At 43.2% G+C, this 20,404-nt stretch overlaps 1 protein-coding gene across 1 annotated transcript in view; it reads right to left on the bottom strand.

Annotated features, from left to right (window-relative positions):
• Positions 1-4,930: 4,930 nt before the first annotated feature.
• C5H10orf53 (chromosome 5 C10orf53 homolog) overlaps positions 4,931-20,404 on the bottom strand; it is a 184,989-nt gene continuing 169,515 nt past the window's right edge. Inside the window, exons 2-3 of the mRNA XM_086920148.1 lie at positions 14,080-14,199; positions 4,931-7,095 (exon numbers count right to left, since the gene is read on the bottom strand). Of these exons, the coding sequence (XP_086776274.1) occupies positions 7,031-7,095; positions 14,080-14,199 (185 nt within the window). The 3' untranslated portion in view covers positions 4,931-7,030. The remainder of the gene's footprint in view (positions 7,096-14,079; positions 14,200-20,404) is intronic.

Genomic DNA, 20,404 nt, shown 5'->3' on the forward strand with positions numbered 1-20,404 from the left:
CCTTGCGCTACGTTTACGCCGCCTTGCGTGACGCAACAGCGGCGTAAACGTGGCGCATCCCTGCGAGGCATTTACAACGTGACGCATCTAGGGAGATGCATCACGTTATAAAGCCCAGCGCCACAATGGTGGCGTTCCCACGCAGGGTGGGCGTTCCGGTACCTGTGCACCTCGCAAAAGTGCCATCGTGAAATCTACAAGATTTCACGCAGGCACTTCCGCGACGATGCTACGTCAATTCCTTACGCCTCCTTGAAACAGGCATAAGGACTGACGCAGCATGTTAAGTATTGGGCGGCCCTGAGCATTGCTGGAGTTGCATCACGCTTGCAACGCGACTCCAGGGATGAGCCGCCCTTACGTCACAAGATGCGTCACGCATCTGCCTACCCTTGCGCCACAGCGCATCTGCCGTGATGCAAGGGTAGTTTTGCGTGATGCATTTGTTCTGGCGCATCTCTGCTGATATGCAGAGATGGGCCAGAACTCGTAAATATGCCCCCTAGTTTGTAAGTTAAGCCTGGATACAGTATCACATGTTTATCAGACATAAAGATGGAATGTGTGATCAGTGATATTACTAAGTTAATGGAACAGCACTTTAACACTACCCTAAATGTATACACATTATAAAACCAAAAGAACCAAGCAATTACAATTAACGACAAATACAATGAAGTAACACTGGTTACTTAAGTTAAACATAATTTACTGTTTGAAATCACTGGTCTCTGACTGGGGTAGAGAGATTATTGGTTCTCTGGACGTTTTGGGCTAGTTGGGTCTTTCACTACTCTGGCAAGGTCAGCAGCATAGTAGGCGAGCAGAGGTTCAGCGGGGTATCAGATGTAATGCTAGCCTTAGAGAAACAAGCAGCACTCAGCTCCACATTTAAAAAGAATTGCTGTAGGGTCTATTGAGGTCTGTCTGGATGCAGCTCTTCAACATGCTGACGTGAGTCTTCAAATTAGATTCACAGTCGTTGGCAACTGAGCAACAGCCCTCTACTGGTATGTTCAGCTGCATCTTTACATCTCAAAAGTTCATAGTTAGGTTGGACAGCTTTTTCTGCCTCAGAGAGGATACAGATTAAAGCAAGCTTCAATGATACTTTATAAGGAATGTTTGCTGTTGGTACAACAAACAGGTAGATCCAGATGGCTTCTGTAGTGGGAATCCTAATGTATCACAGCCACAAAGGCCCTGTAGAAGAAGAATGCATTTGCGTTTGCGTTTTTTGAAGAATCTTAATCCTCTGTGTTGGACACCCTATTTGCACAAAGATCTCTGGTTAACCCTAAAGAAAAGATGAGCCATAGATGAACTTGGTCATCCCTCTCCTCGTATGTATGCCACTGTGCACACTTAATGCTAGAACCACAGTCCCACAAGTATTGCAAATATTTCAATTCATTACAATCAACTGAAAGTATTCATGTCACTGGGCGTGAGTGTAATTCAACTTTATTTTTTAAAATACCTTTATTGATTTACACATTTATCTTGCAAGTTCCATTACTTTGGGACATTTTCAAGTATATCAGTGTTGACAGATTTTATGAATGGATAAGGGTTGTCAATAAACATTTCCATTACTGTAGTTGATTATCTGCCAACAATGCGAATAAGGATGATCACATTTAACTATTCCACATCAAAAAGAAAAACAAGTGTGGGTCTGATGTAATTGTTACAGTAGATCTATTGGTGGATCTGTCCCTTATGTGGGGTATGTCAGCACCCTCATCCATCAAGTGTGTAGCCAGTAAAGTGGCAGTTAGGGGTCAGAGTTCTTGCCAGTTTGTCGGATGAACCCCTCTCAGGAGGTACCACAGCCTTATACCAGTGTGTTTTGTGCTGAACCATGGGTTTATGCAACATTATATAGTTCTAAATTTACAGCTAATGTATAAACTCAACCAGTAGACTCCACAACTCCCTCTGGTGACTGCCAACAAGATTCACATTCCAACACCACCTCATTCCACAGTGCTGCTATTGGGCATTTACACAACCCCCTTTTTTACTTTACTGCATTTGACCATCGGGCCATGGCACGAGCCCTGAGATTTCCACAACGTAGCTATGGAAGTCTTTGCCAGCCATAATGTCAGGACCATAAATCTGTTGCCTGCCTTCTTACATGTTGGTAAGCAGGCATTGCTCAGTTAGCAGAAACCAGTTCTCCTCAGTGTTACTGCTAGTCGGTCATTAAGCATCTTACAAAATAGGCCAAAAATGCGGAAATCCCCAACCATGTGGTGGAACCCTGCATCCATGAGTGTGTTGGTGGGACAGCACAGTATGTTAATTCCGTACATCATATTGATTCTTCTGGAAGTCAGTTCTGTGTAAGTAGTTCAACTGAATATATTTAAAATGGGCATTTCTAGAAACTGTTTGGGAAGATCCTAGGTATTTCTACGAGTCCCTCTCTTCTGGTTCCCTCCCCATGTTGGTCTCCAATTGTGTTCTGATTTTGGCTATGTCCACTTTGGCCATGGACTGTAGAGCTTCATAAAACCAAGTTACCTGTTTCAGACCCCCTTCCATCATACATAATAACTGGGCTACTGCATGTGTCATGGGATTGGTGTCTGCAGTGTCCCATGTATTGAATATGGTATCCATTAGTGCACCATAATTGAAAGATTGACCCATGGGTCAAGACAAGCAGAAGACGCAAACTAGCAATGCTTTGAGTCTACAGGAAACATTTAGCACTGGGCCTAATATCCCAAAAAGGAGTCTACATACAGAGTTACAACGAAAATCTATCCTCCCCTCATAAATTAAAATTTCAGAAAAGACTTCCTGAAAACATACATAATTAAAAACGCTAAAGATTTACAGTATATGGCATTTGAAACGAATATTCACAATGAGTGGAGGATAGTTTTTCTTCCTTCTTTTATTAAAAATAAAAAGATTGTAAACATTACATTTTAGTGTGGGAATTATACATTTTTATTTTAACAATGGTAATTTGAATGAATGAGAGAAATAAGATATATTAGAGTGAACTAAAGAGTAGTGTCTCTAGGGATTTTTCACTGACTTTCATTGTCTATAGTACCCTGTTCCCTGGAAAAAGTGGGGTCTTCTCTCTTTCCTTAACTAGCTATATAGGAACCCAGTGGTTTTGGCAGACCAACATCAGTGGTAAAGCCAGAGCATGGTTGAGTCAATCAGTTTGCATTTCTTCCAGCAATTTAAGTTGCTCAAGGCAGGCATGAACTATTTCCAACTTTTGCCCCTCCACTCATTAAGAAGTTTGCCATGGTTCTGTCTCGTATTTCAGTCTCAGCTCAGTATCGTCTATGTGCACTCCACCCAACCACCCTGCTGCCAACTGAAATTGTGCAGCCAGAAAATATAGCTCAAAGTCTGGGTCTACTAATCCTCCCTCAGTTACTGATAGTTTACATTTGTTTAGAATAACCATACATCTGCTCGGGTTCCAAGTCAAGTTCACCATCAATTAATCCAGTCCCATGAAAAATATCTAGGTATCTGTAATGGAATATTGATACAGTAATACAATAATCGAGGCATTATCACCAACTTCGTAAATGCTATTCTGTCCATGACGATTATTGGTAGAATGTTTAAGAATTTCACACACCCTCTTTGCAGTCAGAAGGCTGCTTCCAAGTGTCTGTCCATGAGATAAGTCTCTTAATGGTTTATTTGGATCCTTAGATTTTAGAAGGATGTATCTCCTATTAAATGCCCAGGTCCGCATTCCCTAGGTATATGCATTGTTCCCAATTATGGAAATTACACGGGATAAGCAGGCATGAAAGTCAGATTTTCTGTCCTTCAGGCAAGTTATATGCTGCATTGCATGGATGGCATAACATAGTAACAGTTGCCTGATGATATGATTAGAAGCACTCACGCTAACTCTGGGTGTTTTGTGAAGCAGCGGCCAGTGCAGGTAAACATGGTGAGGCGGTGGGGCAGGGTGAGGGGAATGTCGAAGGATGACGATATAGTGCAAAATAAATTAATAAATGACTCCTATTCCGTCGTCTGTCCATATCCCCCCCACAGCGCCCAGCACCACCAGACTTACCTGCAGCGGTCTCTGCTGGTTTTGTGTCATACACAGCCTTACTCTCTGGCACAAAGGACACTCTACTGTCTACCCTACGATTTGTACTCAAGGAACACCCTCCAGTCAGTACTTAATTTTCTAAAAATGAAGTGCTTGGGCCCAGAGTATTATTCACTGGTTCACTGCAACTGCCACACTCCACGTCACTTTAAAATGCTGGTTTAAGTTCAAGTTTTATAATTATTTTAAATATATTAAATAGTTTAAAGTTCCAGAAGTGAACTGTTGTTAGAAATATAAACACAGCACCACCATGTGATAGTTTCTCATAAATATGTGCTGGTGTTTATAAATAAGGTCTGGTGCCAAGCACCAGAAAACACCAGCACAAATTACACACTGCCTCAGTACAAATTCCTAAGTATATATACAAGAACAGTGGTCATGAATTTAAAAGGTGTGTTTTAGGGAAAAGCATGCATGTTGCACTTAGGCATATCAGGAGATACAGCACTCAACATCTTGCTTTTGCCTGCTTTTATTTGGTGTAAGGATTCGGGTCACAGGCAGATCACGCTACTTTATTAACCCCTTCACTGCGGCGGCTATTCCGCTGCAGTGCTAAGGGGGCGGGGCGGCCGCGCGGCGGGCGCATGCTGGTGACGTAACCGCTCCGTCACCAGCCGCGGTTGCGCTGTGCTCATTACGGAGCGGTTCCGTCATGGCCCCGCCCGCTCAATAGAACGTTCAGCACAGGCGCGGAATCCGCGCCGCGCAGGCGTTCCGAGCGGGCCGTGACGGAACCGCTCCGTCATCGGCACAGCGCGAACGCGGCTGATGACAGAGTGGTTCTGTCACCAGCAGGGGAGGGGTTAAATTTGGTTTTGCAGCAACTTCTAAGGTCTTTTGTGCTGGCCTGGCCCAGGGACACCCCCTTCCATACTTTAGCAAGGGGGGTAGCACAAAGGGATTTGGGTGAAGAGCAAGGGATACCTTTCAGCACAAAATAGCTTCTGCAATGAAATTTGATTTGTTGCTTCTGTTAATGTGATTTGTGAAGTTTTGGGTCACTTAGTGTTGCCTGAGTGTCAGTGCAAACACTTGATGCATATGACCCTCGGACTTTCTTGAAGTGCAGACATTTTGAGAAAAATATTCAGTTTGAATAATTTTTAACTTCAGTGCACAATATTATTTCATGGACTGAAATATTACTGAATGAGCACAACAAGGACACTGAATCTTTTAGAATTGGTAGGCTAACGATATGCTCGAAAATTGTAACAATTATTAGGTTTTGTATCTTTATGAATTCTGCAGTTGGTAGAGCCAAAAGGCATGGTATTGTCATGTGGTCAGGATATGCCCGGTTAGAAATGCCACGTTTCTTAAGTTGCCGTCTCTTTTAAACACAGTGACTTTTGACCATCATTTGTGTACGTGACCATGCAGGATAACATTCTCTGGATCTGCATTGCTTACTTTTCCACTTCATAGGTAAACCATCACAACACCTTAAACATTCAGTACAAGGGATCAGGTTGACTGTGCAAATGTTATTTATGTTATTGTCCGGTAGATGACAACGCTATCCAACTAGAATAAACTATTGCGGCTTGACAGGGGTTGCAACATGGCCAGTGGTGGTGCCGTTATTATATATACAGAACCACTTCCTTGCATACATTCTCTGTCTTAGTATAATGGTGGAAATGTTCACCTTTTTCACTATTCTTGTAACACAAATTACTCTAATCTGTTTATTCCTATTGATTGTCTCAGCGCATTTATTTTATACAACATTCACAATGCTTCAACAAATATTGAAAAGACTTGCTGAGTATTTCTTGTGCATCTCTTTGGGTATGCATGAGTCCAAATGAAAGGGTTCCAGATCTGTTACCTCGATTTCCTTGGGGGATTTGGTTTGTCATGTTCTGAGGTTGCATACTCATTAGCTACCCTGCAAAGTTAGGGGTGCAGATAGTGAACTGTGGGCTAGTAGGGAAACAGGCCAATGTACCCTGAGAGTGTGCATTGAATCAGTCTGGCACATTCCTGACATTTATATTGTCCTACAAACGCACCAATGAGGTACAAGCCCTACAACAGTATTATGCTTAACATCAATTTCAATGCACAAAGATATGTCACTCTCCTTAAGAACTATAAACTGGCTTTCCACACCTTCGAGAAGTACCTTTTCGGGACATCAAGCTTTTTTTCTGGGCATTTCTCCTAGAGATTTGGGGACAAGCTCAGAAGAATTTATTTTAGGATTAGACAATAAACACACACCTGAGCACTGGCTGTGATCTAAAACATCCAAATAAAAACACTATTTGGCTGCACTCCGTAGAGAAATATTTAATCAGATGCAGACAGAGTTCATAATTGATCTTGATAAATGTGATCTTGCATTCAACCTCTCACCTGATGACTTACACTGACACATATCGAACGCATTTGAACACATTTTTGTTTTCAAGACAAATAACATTTGTTTTCCACACAATACAAACAGGATAGTCTGAGTCATTAATTTTGTAGCAATTATTTTCTTGTGGATATAGGAAGGTATAGTAATAACTTTATAATTCTGGCACCTACAAAATGTGATTTATTGTTCACAGACCATAAAGAACAATCTATTGTTTTATTGTATTTGTATTAATTGGCGGAAAGACAATCATATATAGGCACTGCAAGATATCAGTCATTGTGTGCACACCTTCAGGAGTAGTGGTGATGATGATAGGGTGATTTTACAATTCAGAAAGCCTTTTGCAGAAGAAAATACCCATACTTAAGGATCTATTTGTTTACGTCACACCGCTGTTATAATCTATATCTTCTTTTAAGACGGAACACATGCATGAAATCGAATTCACTGTCTGTTGTTGCAAAAATCCATCAGAAGGTGGCAAAATGACTGGTCAGCGTACAGAGAGTTAAACATATTTTTTTTTGTCAGTAGGCATTTAGCACAGCTTGTCTTGCTTCCTCGCACAGTGGATCCAGTTGGCCATCACCCCCTAAGGGAAAGAGAGCACTAATTAAAAACCTGTGCTTCCACTCACCAATAACTTAATTTATATGAGAGGCAACAAAGCTTCACGGATTACCTCGGAGGCTGATCTAAGAAAGTATTTTAATGTTTGAAAAGAACCGTGGTTGCAATACTTTGGGGAATTTTCTCTCCAGGAATTCATTGTAGTTTCGAGGCATACACTGGATGCAATTGTGTGTGCGCGTGTCGTTTGCAATATACAGTAAACTCTTCATTTCATTTCAAAATACTTTATTCGGTACCATAAAAGCACATAACACATAAACAAACATACATGTAATAAATAAAGATAAAATACAATAGCAACCAGCCCTTACAAGTTCAGATCCAAAATAAGATGTATAACAATATGTATAAAAATAGCTAATCTCGAGACTAAGCTAAAAAAGGGTCAGTCTAGGTAAAGAGCTCATGTGATATGGTCAAGATGTCTAATAGAGATCAGAGCTTCAGTCAGAGCAGAATTTAAGTATAGACAGAGACATCTTAAAAATTTTAGGGGCCCTGGGGTAAACGTCTTTTGGGGGGCCCTGTTCAGGACAGCTTTGAATTTAGGATCCAATTTCAGATCTTTCATGCCATTTTTGGCCAGGTCACGGACAGTGCACAGACAAACTTCCCTACATTCTAAATGTGTTTTTCTAATATTCAGGTATAGTGACATGTGCTTTCAATATTGTAGCACAGCAGCAGCTCACTAATATTACTGCAAATAATCTATGTGACACCCTCCCACTTCTCATATGTAAGGTCTTCTTTTGGACTAAAAGAAACTTTTTTATGAAAGTTGCATGAAACATAAACAGAACACACCTCTGCAGAATGTCTGTAATAGCCTCTCACACATCACCCATATTAAAAATAAATTAAGGATAAACAGAGCACACCTCTGGAAAATGTCTGTAATAGACTCTCACACATCGCCCATATTAAAAATAAATTAAGGAAAAACAGTATTTAAAATACAGTTTAAGACATCTGCAGGGTCATCAGGTCAAGACGCTTGGGAGAACAGAGCTGGCTCTATCAAGGCCCCCCTGAAAAGTTGGGTTCCTGAGCCGGAGCCCACTTTGACCATGCCTGAAAACGTCTCTGAGTATAGAGCCTCAAGCCATTGCTTTGGTTCTGACACACCAGCTCCACTGTACAGACAATCGACTGTGTAGATTCTGTGTGCAACAGCCATATGGCCTCCTGATGTTGCCTACAAACCAGTTGTATACATATAGGAATGACCCAGGACTTTTCTAGGGCGTATGTAAAAAGGACAAAAGAAAATAAAATGTCCCAGGGAATCCTCGACCTAATGGCAGGTTGGACATATAGTACTCGAGAGGTGGCTGAGGTTCCATTTTCCTTGTAGGGACAGTAAAGGTAAGGTGCCATATTGGAATTTGAGATATATACTCCTAGCAGCTGACAGGATAATATAATTTAAAAAGAGCTCAAAACCCATCTCAATCTTGAAATCTAAAAAATTGTCAGCAAGAGACCCCTCTGAGACATTCCTGATTTTGTCAATGTACATGTGCTCGCAGAAGGCTTACTTGGGGGAGGCCCTGGATAGTTCGTTCGTAGCAGGACAGGAAGATCAAAATTCACCTAATCCAGGTATGGATAGAAGGTTTTTGATGTCAGATATGCATTTAATTTTTCCAGAGGTGTCATAAGCAACTACATCCTGCAAGGATCTGTAATAGTCCTTCAAGGCAGGTAACCCCCAAATGTAAGCAGAAGGACCTCAGTCATGCACCCACCATAGACACTAAGGGATTCATAAACCTTACATGTAAATTTTGGAGCTCCCCAATTGACTTTAACAAATCATTAGATTAATTACATTCCTGAAGATGAAGGTTGTCTTGGCTACTGAGGCACACAAACGTCTGAGCAAGAGACTGCAAACTTAGTTTGTGTAACCTCATTGCTACACTCAGTAGGCCAATAATCTAAGCCAGTTAGGGTCAGACTATCATAAAATATCTAGGCGTAAATTAAGCATGCTTTGTAATAGTAAACCGAAGAGCAATATACACGTAGAATTGTGTGATGCATGTACTCAAATTGAACATCGGTTCGACACATTAAATCTACCACAGCGATTGTAAAAGGAAATTTAATTTAGATGTAATAATACTTCTCCATCATTTATAACCTGTAGGACATTCCCATGGGTAAAGCTATTTCCACCAACACTATCCTTTCTTCATTAGAACATTTGAATGTTGGGAGCGACATTGAAGACAATGGAGTGCTCCGGGCTTCTAATGACCCGGTAAAAGCCTGGAGATCCAACATTCCAATGTTGTTGTTCACAGCTGTTGCTGTGAACAAAGCCCTCAAGAGCCCCGAAGGATTTAAATCCCCTTGGGTTCCCTGAGGCCTTTGTTTTATTTGTAAGAACATTCTGCCCTCTAGTGGTGGAATGTTCTAATAGCCTTATAGCCCACCGTAGCTGGACTGTACCATCCATTAAAGGCCAGCTCCCTTGTTAAAGGCCCTCTCCTTCTGCTCGGACCTTTAACGATGCGACGGGCTAAAAAGCTATATTAAAACACACAGATCGAGGATACATATGTAACAGAAGTGTTACATACTTGAGTTTTTCATGGAATTCTTGCACCATATAACTTCATGTTAATAAAGAGATTTAAACAAAGGCATGGATACATCCCCCAAAATTCTCATAAAATAAAAGCTGAGCACAGTTTAAAAAAAAGCTGCACAGCCAGTAGTTGCCAAAAGTGGGAAGAATGTCACCAGAATTTCTAATCATCCCAAATTGTAGAACTTTAAACTAAAGTGTAAGTTTCATATTTCAAGCTGGAGTTCTAAGGTGTGCTTGCTTCTCCAAAAATTTAGATGTCAGGGGCTGAATCATGATGGGCTCCCCTTGCACAGTGCAGAGTACAAAGCCTGTTTTTATGCACTTGCTGTGCATAAAGTTAATTCATTTAGCCCAATATTTCTTTGAGCTAGTGCTTTATTTTAGATAGCACAGCTCAGAAACAGAAGAAGGAACGCCTTGTTCACTGCTGATTCAGAGCTGCGATGTCTGAAAATGAAGCTATAACTCAGGGGCATATTGGGGTAAATTAATTACCTTTAAACACAGCAGGTGCATAAAAGCAGGTGCTTGGCTCTGCGCTGAGGCAGCAGAGACCATCATGATAAAGTTCCAGTTTTGCTCTCACAAATGAGTGAGCAGCAGGTGAACCATCTATGTGGGTTTGCCCATTCGAACTTCTCTAAATTTGTATTAGCCTTCCAGAGCCTTTTTTGTATATATTTATGTTTCAAACAGATTCCAGTCGCGATCTTGCTGGAACCATTTTTCATACTTGGTAGTTTGATATGCATGTACGTAGGTGTTTTTGGGCACCGTGAACCTGGCAGTAGAGGAACTGACTTCTGACAAAAGGGTATACACCCCGAAGCCATCAAGTCCACCACATCTTGGTGCAGCACATTGCCATTACTACATTGTGTGAAATTACATTGTTAAGGGAAGCAATGTGTGTGAGTGTGTGTGTGTGTGTGTGTGTATATATATTCACTGAAAAAACAAAGGTTACAGGGATGTTATAGTTAGGGTCAGATTTACCCCGCATATTACATCACTCATGACATCACTGATGACACCAGCCAGTGGCTGTGAGTGTTTTAAAAAAAATTATGGGTGTTAATTATGTACACCAAGGTATATTGGTGAATCAGTGGGTGCACGAGTGCTTGTTTGGATGATTCAGTGGGTGTGTCACTGACTGTATAATGAGTGATTAGGTGCCTCAATGAATGTATTGGTGAATGACTAGGTTGTGTGAATGTCTGTATCATTCTGTCATGTGTAGGTGGGTGAGGGGCTGTGTGACTGCCTGCATGGGTGTGTCAGTGGCTGTATGGGGGAGAGAGTGTGTCTGAGCAGCTGTATGGGTGAGTGTGTGTACAGCTGTGTCGTGAGTGACTAAGTGCATGTGTCAGTGGCATATCGGTGAGTAACTGGGTATGTGAAAGGCAGTATAGGTGTGTGATTGGATATATGAGTAACTGTATGGGTGAGTGAGTGAATGTGTGAGTGGCTGTATGGGTGAGTTTGCGCTTGTGTCAGTGACTGTATAGATCAGTGAGTATGCGTTAGTATCTGTATTAGTTAGTGTGTGATTGTGTGTAACTGTATGGGTGAGTAAGTGGCTGTGTGATTGTGTGGGTGAGTGATTAGGTGTGTGAGTAGCTCTATGGGTGACTAAATCAGTGTGTGAGTGGCTGTAAGGGTATATGACTGTATATAGCAAAATCAAAGAGGATGATGGACGGAGTGTTGAACATTGCAAGCACTCACCCCCAGTCAACTGATCTAGGTTTAATCCATCATCATTCTTTAGCTCACTCCGCCACCCCAGTTCAGACATGGCCATATGCAAATCATTGTCAACGCTCCGTCCATCATCACCTTTGGTTTTTCTTTGTTCGCCCTAAGTTGGCAGGGTATGCTCAGACGTGAGTCCCTTGCTCACTTTGCCACTGGAGTCAAGCAAGCCCGGCTGAAGACGGCTGTAATTCCAGAAACCGGTCCTGGGAAGCTTGATTCCGGTCCAGGGAAGACATGGCTTGGCAGTTTGGGCTGGGCGGTTTCCATGAGGCACAGGGTCAGACTGATTTGCATATGGCCATGTCTGAACTGGGGTGGCGGAGTGAGCTAAAGAACGGTGATGGATTAAACCCAGATCAGTTGACTGGGGGTGAGTGTTTGTATTGTCAACGCTCCGTCCATCATCACCTTTGGTTTTTCTTTGTTCGCCCTAAGTTGGCAGGGTATGCTCAGACGTGAGTCCCTTACTCACTTTGCCACTGGAGTCAAGCAAGCCCGGCTGAAGACGGCTGTAATGCCAGAAACCGGTCCTGGGAAGCTTGATTCCGGTCCAGGGAAGACATGGCTTGGCAGTTCGGGCTGGACTGTTCCGATGAGGCACAGGGTCAGACTGATTTACATATGGCCACGTCTGAACTGGGGTGGCGGAGTGAGCTAAAGAACGGTGATGGATTAAACCCAGATCAGTTGACTGGGGGTGAGTGTTTGTATTGTCAACGCTCCGTCCATCATCACCTTTGGTTTGTCTCTTGGGGACCACCAGATGCAGAAAAAACAAAACAAACACAATTTGATTTCCATAATCACAGAAAAGCCTTATTGAATAGATTGATCATGCAATTTCACAAAAACAATTCTGGTGAAAAATACAGGCAGCAGTTTTTGAGACAGCCTTAATCATCTGATCTGGAACGCTCTCAACCAGACAATGAGAGCACGCCAAATGATGAGCTTTTCAATGTAACCTGAAAGAAAAGCTGCTTAAGAAGGTCTTTGACTCAGGAATGGCATCAAAGAATCGCTGGAGCATGTATCTCGCCAAACAAAACTAAATATGGGGGCAGACATTTTGAGATACCCCCTGGCAAAGGATCTGCAATGCTATCAACCAAACTATGACAGCAGAACCAAACCACGTACTCCACACATAAATCCTGCAATCAGAACTTTTTAAGCAGGCCTTCGTTTGAGGATTGTCTTTAAAGAATGGGTACCCCTATTCACCCTAGTCGGACTCTAACTTGTCACAATCCACAACCTCAAGTTCTCCTGCCATTTCCTTACTCATCTTACCCACCCTAATCAACGAGGAAGCATCTTTGGACTCTCTCTTCACCGCTGCCCCAGTAAGTGGCAAATCATAGGCCCTGCCTGGCTGGATGGACTACCACAATTTTATCCCCAAACTTCCCAATTCCTTCGGTGCCAGCAAGGGTATAAATTCTACAAGACTTTGGGCCAGATGTATCAAGATACACTTTTGCGATTCTCAAATAGCGATTTTTGAGGGATCGCTATTTGAGAATTGCAAAATGGTATGTATGTTGAAATTTGCTATTTTTTAGCGATTTCTTAAAATTCCTTAATTGCGATTAGCAAATTGCTAATCGCAATTAAGGAATAATTTCCCATTCATTTCCATGGGCCAGGAGGCCCATAGAAATGAATGTGAAATTATTCTCAATTTGCGATTCGCAATTTGCTAATCGCAAATTAAGAATAATTTAAAGGGTGCAGGGGTGTCTCAAGGACACCCTGCTGCACCCCTGAAAATGGGGCATGTATGAGCGTCACATGGCACCTTTACAAATTGCAAAAAGTGCATTTGTAAAAGAATTCGCAAATTACCACCAACTACAAGTTTGCGATTTCTTAGCCAAAATCCGCAAAAATGAAATGCTTCATACATAGCATTTAAGAAATTGCAATTTGCGATTTCTTAAATACTTACGCAATATTAAGAAATCGCAAAATTTGCAAATCCTTAATATTGCGAGGCTTTTTGCATGATACATACCATTTACCTATTTTTTTGTCGCAAACACAGTTTAATAGCGATTCGCAGCGTTTGCGACTATTAAATAGATTGATACATCTAGCCCTTGATCCCCACCTTGCATAAACCTCTGTCCCCCATCACACATATGAACTCCATTACCCCATGAATCTGAAATATGCATAAAAAGGGTTCTGAGGCAGCTGCACAGAATATTTTGTGCTAAATATTACATCGGAATACATAAATAAAAATTCTTTTGCCACTTTCATGGATCGATATAAAAATAAAAAACGTTTTTAACATTCAATGCTGAGACACAACTACAAACACAAGGTAAACTACTCTAATGTTAAACTGAATGACACTCGTAAACCCCGTGTGTATTTTTAAAATCATCTTCATCTCAGAAGCTAAAACCGCACGAGTTAGAGCTTCCACCGAGAGTGAAGAAAGGGTTTGAAAAGATTGCAATGCAGCGCACAAAGCGAAGAATTATGGACTGCAAATACAAGCGAGTGAATGATGAGACTGAAATGATTGATTCTGAAATGTCATTCTCCTGCTTCCGTACTTGCCCTTACCAAAGTCGAGGTCTGTGATGTTGCAATGAAAAATATTCTCTCCATTCACAATGAGTTCCACCAAGTTCCAGTCCTGCATTTCTTCAAAAACTAATTGGTGCCCATCTGCCAACAGCACAGCTGCAACAAAGCAAAAGTTCAACACACAGTGAATTATGTCCACAGCAGTAAATACTCTTTTAATCAAATTTCGAAGCTTTGCTACTCTGGGGAAATCACTTTTCGGACCGGTACAGGCGTAACTCTATTATCAAAAGAATGTTTCAATCTCCACCCAATGAGAGGATTCCTTTAAAAATATGGCTTTAATTAGATTCCAGATATTCAAGCAATGAACACTGATAATTTCAGTTAAAATTGGAGCGGTGTAGTTTTTTATGAAAAAAGTGAGAAAGACAGACCTGTTCGGCCAAGTTTTTAACAGTAAAAATCAACAGACTGCAAAAATCCCTTTTTAAATCCTGTCTTGTCCTATATCAGCATCATTAGTGACTGTACACCTGTTCTTCTGAACATTACATGATTGCTCGTGTGTTCTGCACTTTACCGAAGCGCTAAAGGGCCAACTAGCTGAGGAAATGCGAAATATAAAACTGTGCGACATTATACATACCAGACAAAATGGCTCATTTAAATACTGGCGAGCCTGCTGCTGAAACGAGTTTGTAGGAGGCAGGACCACTGCCATGCTATTGGTTGCTGGGCCGCGAAATCGAAACATGGCGGCCATTGTCACAGAAAGTGTTCCTCCAAAATGCCTCCTGCAGACATGGGGTAGCTGGTTTGGTGTTAAAAACGATTCGGGTCAGCAAGGCTTCAACTCCAAGATGACATAATGACCTATAGTCACATGTGTGATTACAGAAAACAGACCCCAAAGTGGGCTTTGTTCCTCTTTAAGAATTACATAACTAATGTTCCACACACGCAGGGGGTGGGTGTGGGAGGGGGTTCCACCATATTTACATAAAAGGTAAGCCCAGTATTTCACTGAGAACGTGGGTAATTACTGACAAGGAAACTCAGAACATGGGGGACACAAAGGTTTTTTTTATATGAGGTTGCCATGGATTGTGGGATCTGGACGGAAAGGAAGCTAGACGAAATTGAAATTCCTTCTTTTCGATGTCTTCTGCTCCCTTCTTTTGGCACTCCAAATCAGCTTTTAGCAGCATATATAGTGCCTTACCAATTACCTGTAAATAAATTCAACTTCCATGGGTGCCAAGTCTGGCAACAGTAGTATCCAATGGTGAAGTCAGTGGCAACACCCCCATTGGCAACACCATATTCCGTTCCAGACTTCCAGGGAGGGGATGGTAAATGTAAGCAGTCTGGACAACTGTGTTTTTCTGCAGATTCCCCTTCACCAGTTATCTCTGAGATTTTAAGTCTGGAAGAGTGTTAGTGTTCTGCTTATATATAACCGTTTTCAAGTGTTTGCTAAATATTACAGAGCAGACAATGAGGCATTTATAACTTTATAAATGTATAACTCCTGAAAACCCACCTCTTCCCTTGACCCTTTCCTATCTTTCCGGTCACCCCCCTCTGGTCTCGCTGTTTTGGTTTAGCGCTGGGATGCTTCCTGGTTACTATGCGCTCTATAAATCCGCATTCAATTCAATTCAATTCACTTTATAAAACTGACGTGACCAAAGGAAGAAATCCAGCCCAAATGGAAAAAGCCATGGTTCCAGGAATTAGCCTTAAACCACAAGATCATATGTTCTAGATCGAGGTTCCAGAATGGTGGAGGGCAACTTATAGCAGCTGAATAGAAAATAACCCATCAAATCTTAGTATTTCTTTACACAGCAAACCTTGTTGCACTTCTAATGCTGCCTGGTTCAGATATTTGAGGGCTCCTTGTATGATCAAATTACCAGCTAATTTGTTGAGTTTGTTTTATGATTTTTTTTTTATTACAATATGTTCTTTCTTTTTGCAACAGTTTTTTTCTACCGAGCTACCATTTTTATTTACAGTATATTTGTTCATTATGTCCCATTAGTATGCAGTTCATTGAAGCACATAATTTCTACATCCATTCTTTATTGCTTCCCAATGCATTTTGCGATAAACTGTGCTTTGTCAGTTGAAAGTCTAAAAACAATTGGAAAACTAATTAATTTACAGGATTGTCCTGGGGGATGATAACTAGCCTTACTTATGTGTTCAAGATTACATGATTTTGCCATTATATTGTTCAGCATCAATTCCAGCCATTATTACATAGTGCTCCCTATGTTGTTTGAATGCATCTTTTCAAATGAACGTTACCCACATTTTTATTTGCATCTCATCATTTTCCTAGTTCAATTCATCTACAGTCATGTGAATTTACAAGGATCATCATGTAATTTTGTAGCATTCTACTTTAATATTTTGCTGTGCAGGGCTAGGTTGGCGGTACTGGTGGTAGAGTCTCATCGAGAAAGTTACCTTTGTACTTAGTAGTTTTCTTGGAGCTCAAATCAGAAAAGCCAGATCTGGTTTCAAAGGTGGTGGGCAAAGAGAATTCCACAACTCCATACTTTGCTGAAAGCCCTTGGTCACAGCAGCTTGCACGCAAAAATCAAGTTCTGTGTTGTTGTAGGCAATTCTAGAAGCCGGTTCTTGCAGAAGGTTCTCAAATGCATACAGTAACTTCCTTTAACCTGTTCTTTTGAGATGAGCAAAGTAGAGTTTAGCGTGTCTCAGTGGTAATCACCTTAATGCGAAGTCCATCTAGGGTTACATAATGTCAGGATAGCTATGTCAGAGCTAATGGTGGGGAGTCTCTGTTCGAAAGACAAAGCTCCAACCAGAAAAAAGTACTTCTGGCAGGTGTAGGTAATAACCAGTAACACATGGTCATGCTTCAAACTGCAGATTCTGCATAGTTTCAACTCGTATAAGTGGTAGGACTGGGCAGGAGGTGACAGGCAGAGTCAGATGAGGTTTCCATGACCTTGATTCAGCATTGGTGACAGTGACATTGTTAGGTGAGTAGATAGGTCTCTGTGGGAACATTTCTGCTTGAAACCTGTACTTGCGGTTTAGGATCCTAGTATTTTCTTCAGACTGGCCTTCAAATCACTAACTTGGGGGTCCCAGAGAAACAAAAATCCACTATCCAAGGGTCTCCAAAAATGAACCTTCTAAAAAGGAACTATCCTTTTTAGGGCTCGCCCCTTTTCTATTTCGCAGAAATAGAAAACAGGGGTGAGCCCTTATGTCGCTGATCTGCTTCTTCCCCCAAAGGCTCTATTCAGGCAGCTGATTGGCTCTCTTCAAGCCGGATTCCCAACAGTTCACGAGAAATAGAATCATGTGACATGCTCCTCGTGGACGAGCTTGCACGATCCTTCCCCCTGCCAGCAGCATTTGGCACATCAAAGGCTTCGCTGCCACATCCACAATTGAAGCTACGATCAAAGGCTTCCGCTGCCCCGCCCCGCGCCGTCACTTATTCAGGGCCGCAGGCCCTGCCTCGCTTCCCGGCTCTGCTGTAACCACATGCTACTGGACGCCCGTCACTTATTCAGGGCCGCAGACCCTGCCTCGCTTAATCCGTGCACCCTTTTATTGCCTCGCTTCCCGGCTCTGCTGTAACCACATGCTACTGGACTCCCGTCACTTATTCAGGGCCGCAGGCCCTGCCTCGCTTCCCGGCTCTGCTGTAACCACATGCTACTGGACGCCCATCACTTATTCAGGGCCGCAGGCCCTGCCTCGCGTAATCCGTGCACCCTTTTATTGCCTTGCTTCCCGGCTCTGCTGTAACCACATGCTACTGGACTCCCGTCACTTATTCAGGGCCGCAGGCCCTGCCTCGCTTCCCAGCTCTGCTGTAACCACATGCTACTGGACGCCCGTCACTTTTTCAGGGCCGCAGGCCCTGCCTCGCTTAATCCGTGCACCCTTTTATTGCCTCGCTTCCCGGCTCTGCTGTAACCACATGCTACTGGACTCCTGTCACTTATTCAGGGCCGCAGGCCCTGCCTCCCTTCCCGGCTCTGCTGTAACCACAGTGCGCACTAATGAAATGCACCTCGAGAGTCACAGTTAGTTCTTTGTCCTCCATTTGCTTCAAGCAACAAAATAAAGTATTTCTTGTTCAAAAACGGCTAATATGAACAAATGCCACTCAGCCATGCAACGCCAATCTCACCCACGCAGCTCCACACTCACCCATGAAGCGCTACTCACCCATGCAGCTTTACTCTCACCAATGCAACCCCACTCAGCCACGCAACGCCACTCATTCACAAAACGCCACTCACTCACACAACCCAACTCATACAGCGCAACTCTCACCCAGGCAGCACAATTCTCACCTACGCAGTGCAAATCACACCCACACAAGTCCATTCACCACGCAACGCCACTCAGCCACGCAACGCCACTCAGCCACGCAATGCCAATCTCACCCACGCAGCTCTACTCACCCACGCAGCACCACTCAGCCACGCAGTGCCACTCTTAACCACAAGCATGTCTGTGTACTCCCTCCAGCTGGACCCCAGCATATCCGTGTACTCTTTAACAATCACACACACATGCAAATTTGCAACCCCACTCATCCACGCAACGCCACTCACCCACGCAACGCCACTCAGCCACGCAAAGCCACTCATTCACAAAACGCCACTCACTCACGCAATGCAACTCATACAGCGCAACTCTCACCCACGCAGCACAATTCTCACCTACGCAGCGCAAATCACACCCACATAAGTCCAATCACCCACGCAACGCCACTCAGCCACGCAACGTCAATCTCATCCACGCAGCTCTACTCACCCACGCAGCGCCACACTCACCCATGAAGCGCTACTCACCCATGCAACTTCACTCTCACCCACGCAACGCCACTCACCCACGCAACGCCACTCAGCCACGCAGTGCCACTCTTAACCACAAGCATGTCTGTGTACTCCCTCCAGCTGCACCCCAGCATATCCGTGTACTCTTTAACAATCACACACACATGCAAATTTGCAACCCCACTCACCCATGCAACGCCACTCACACACGCAACGCCACTCATTCACAAAACGCCACTCACTCACGCAACGCAACTCATACAGCGCAACTCTCACCCACGCAGCCCAATTCTCACCTATGCAGCGCAAATCACACCCACGCAAGTTCAGTTACCCACGCAATGCCACTCATCCATGCAAAGCCAATCTCACCATCGCAGCTCTACTCACCCACGCAGGGCCACACTCACCCATGAAGCGCTACTCACCCATGCAGCCTCACTCTCACCCACGCAACGCCACTCACCCACGCAACGCCACTCAGCAACGCAACGCCACTCATTCACAAAACGCCACTCACTCACGCAATCCAACTCATACAGCGCAACTCTCACCCATGCAGCCCAATTCTCACCTACGGAGCGCAAATCACACCCACGCAAGTCCACTCACCCACGCAAGTCCACTCAGCCACGCAACGCCAATCTCACCCACGTAGCTCTACTCAGCCACGCAGCGCCACACTCACCCATGAAGCGCTACTCACCCATGCAGCTTCACTTTCACCCACGCAACACCACTTTTTATTATTGCTCGCAATTTTGGCACTTAAGCTGTGAGAGCATGCCACCCACCCCTCCCTCTCTGCATGTGTTCTCCTCATTTTGTCAAATTAATTCGCATAGTTGTGCTTTAGTGAGCCCACAGTAGTAGAGCACACGACGTGAAGAAATGGCAGAAATGTCAATGCAGTACAGCTTTACACCACCCACTTGTGGGATTTAAAAATATAATAGCAGAGTTTGCAAGCAACCTCTATTTTACAGGCCCTGCTGCAGTCGTATCATGTTACACTTCACGGCCATCTGTCTGACTCGCAGACTTTCTCCCCCCAGCATTCTCTGGTGTCACACTTTGTCTTGTTTCACACACTACCGACAGCCACAGCCACATCCCTACTCTGATGCACAAAACCTTCACAGTGTGTTCTTAATATTCTTTTTTTTTTTAATTAGACCTACTCACTATGTCCTCTTAACCACTGAACATTTATAACAAACAAACACAAAATAAATCTACAATTGTGTGGTCCATCATGTTTTTTTTTCAAAGGGAGGCCTGGGGGAGTGTGTTGACAAAACCACAGCAGGAGACTGGAGTGTTTACAGTTCAGCCACTAAGATTCTTATCTGTTGGCGTGCATCCCCTGTGAGATGCAAACATCAGCTGCAAATGTGTGGGTGGGACATCATGTTTTTAAGGGAGGGATGGGGCCGTTGGTCACGAAACCACACCAGGATACTGGCGTGCTTTAAGTTGAGCTATAAAGATTCTTATCTCTTGCCGGACATCCC

The sequence above is a fragment of the Lissotriton vulgaris genome, chromosome 5 (assembly GCF_964263255.1).
Source record: "Lissotriton vulgaris chromosome 5, aLisVul1.2, whole genome shotgun sequence".
Taxonomy (NCBI): Eukaryota; Metazoa; Chordata; class Amphibia; order Caudata; family Salamandridae; genus Lissotriton; species Lissotriton vulgaris.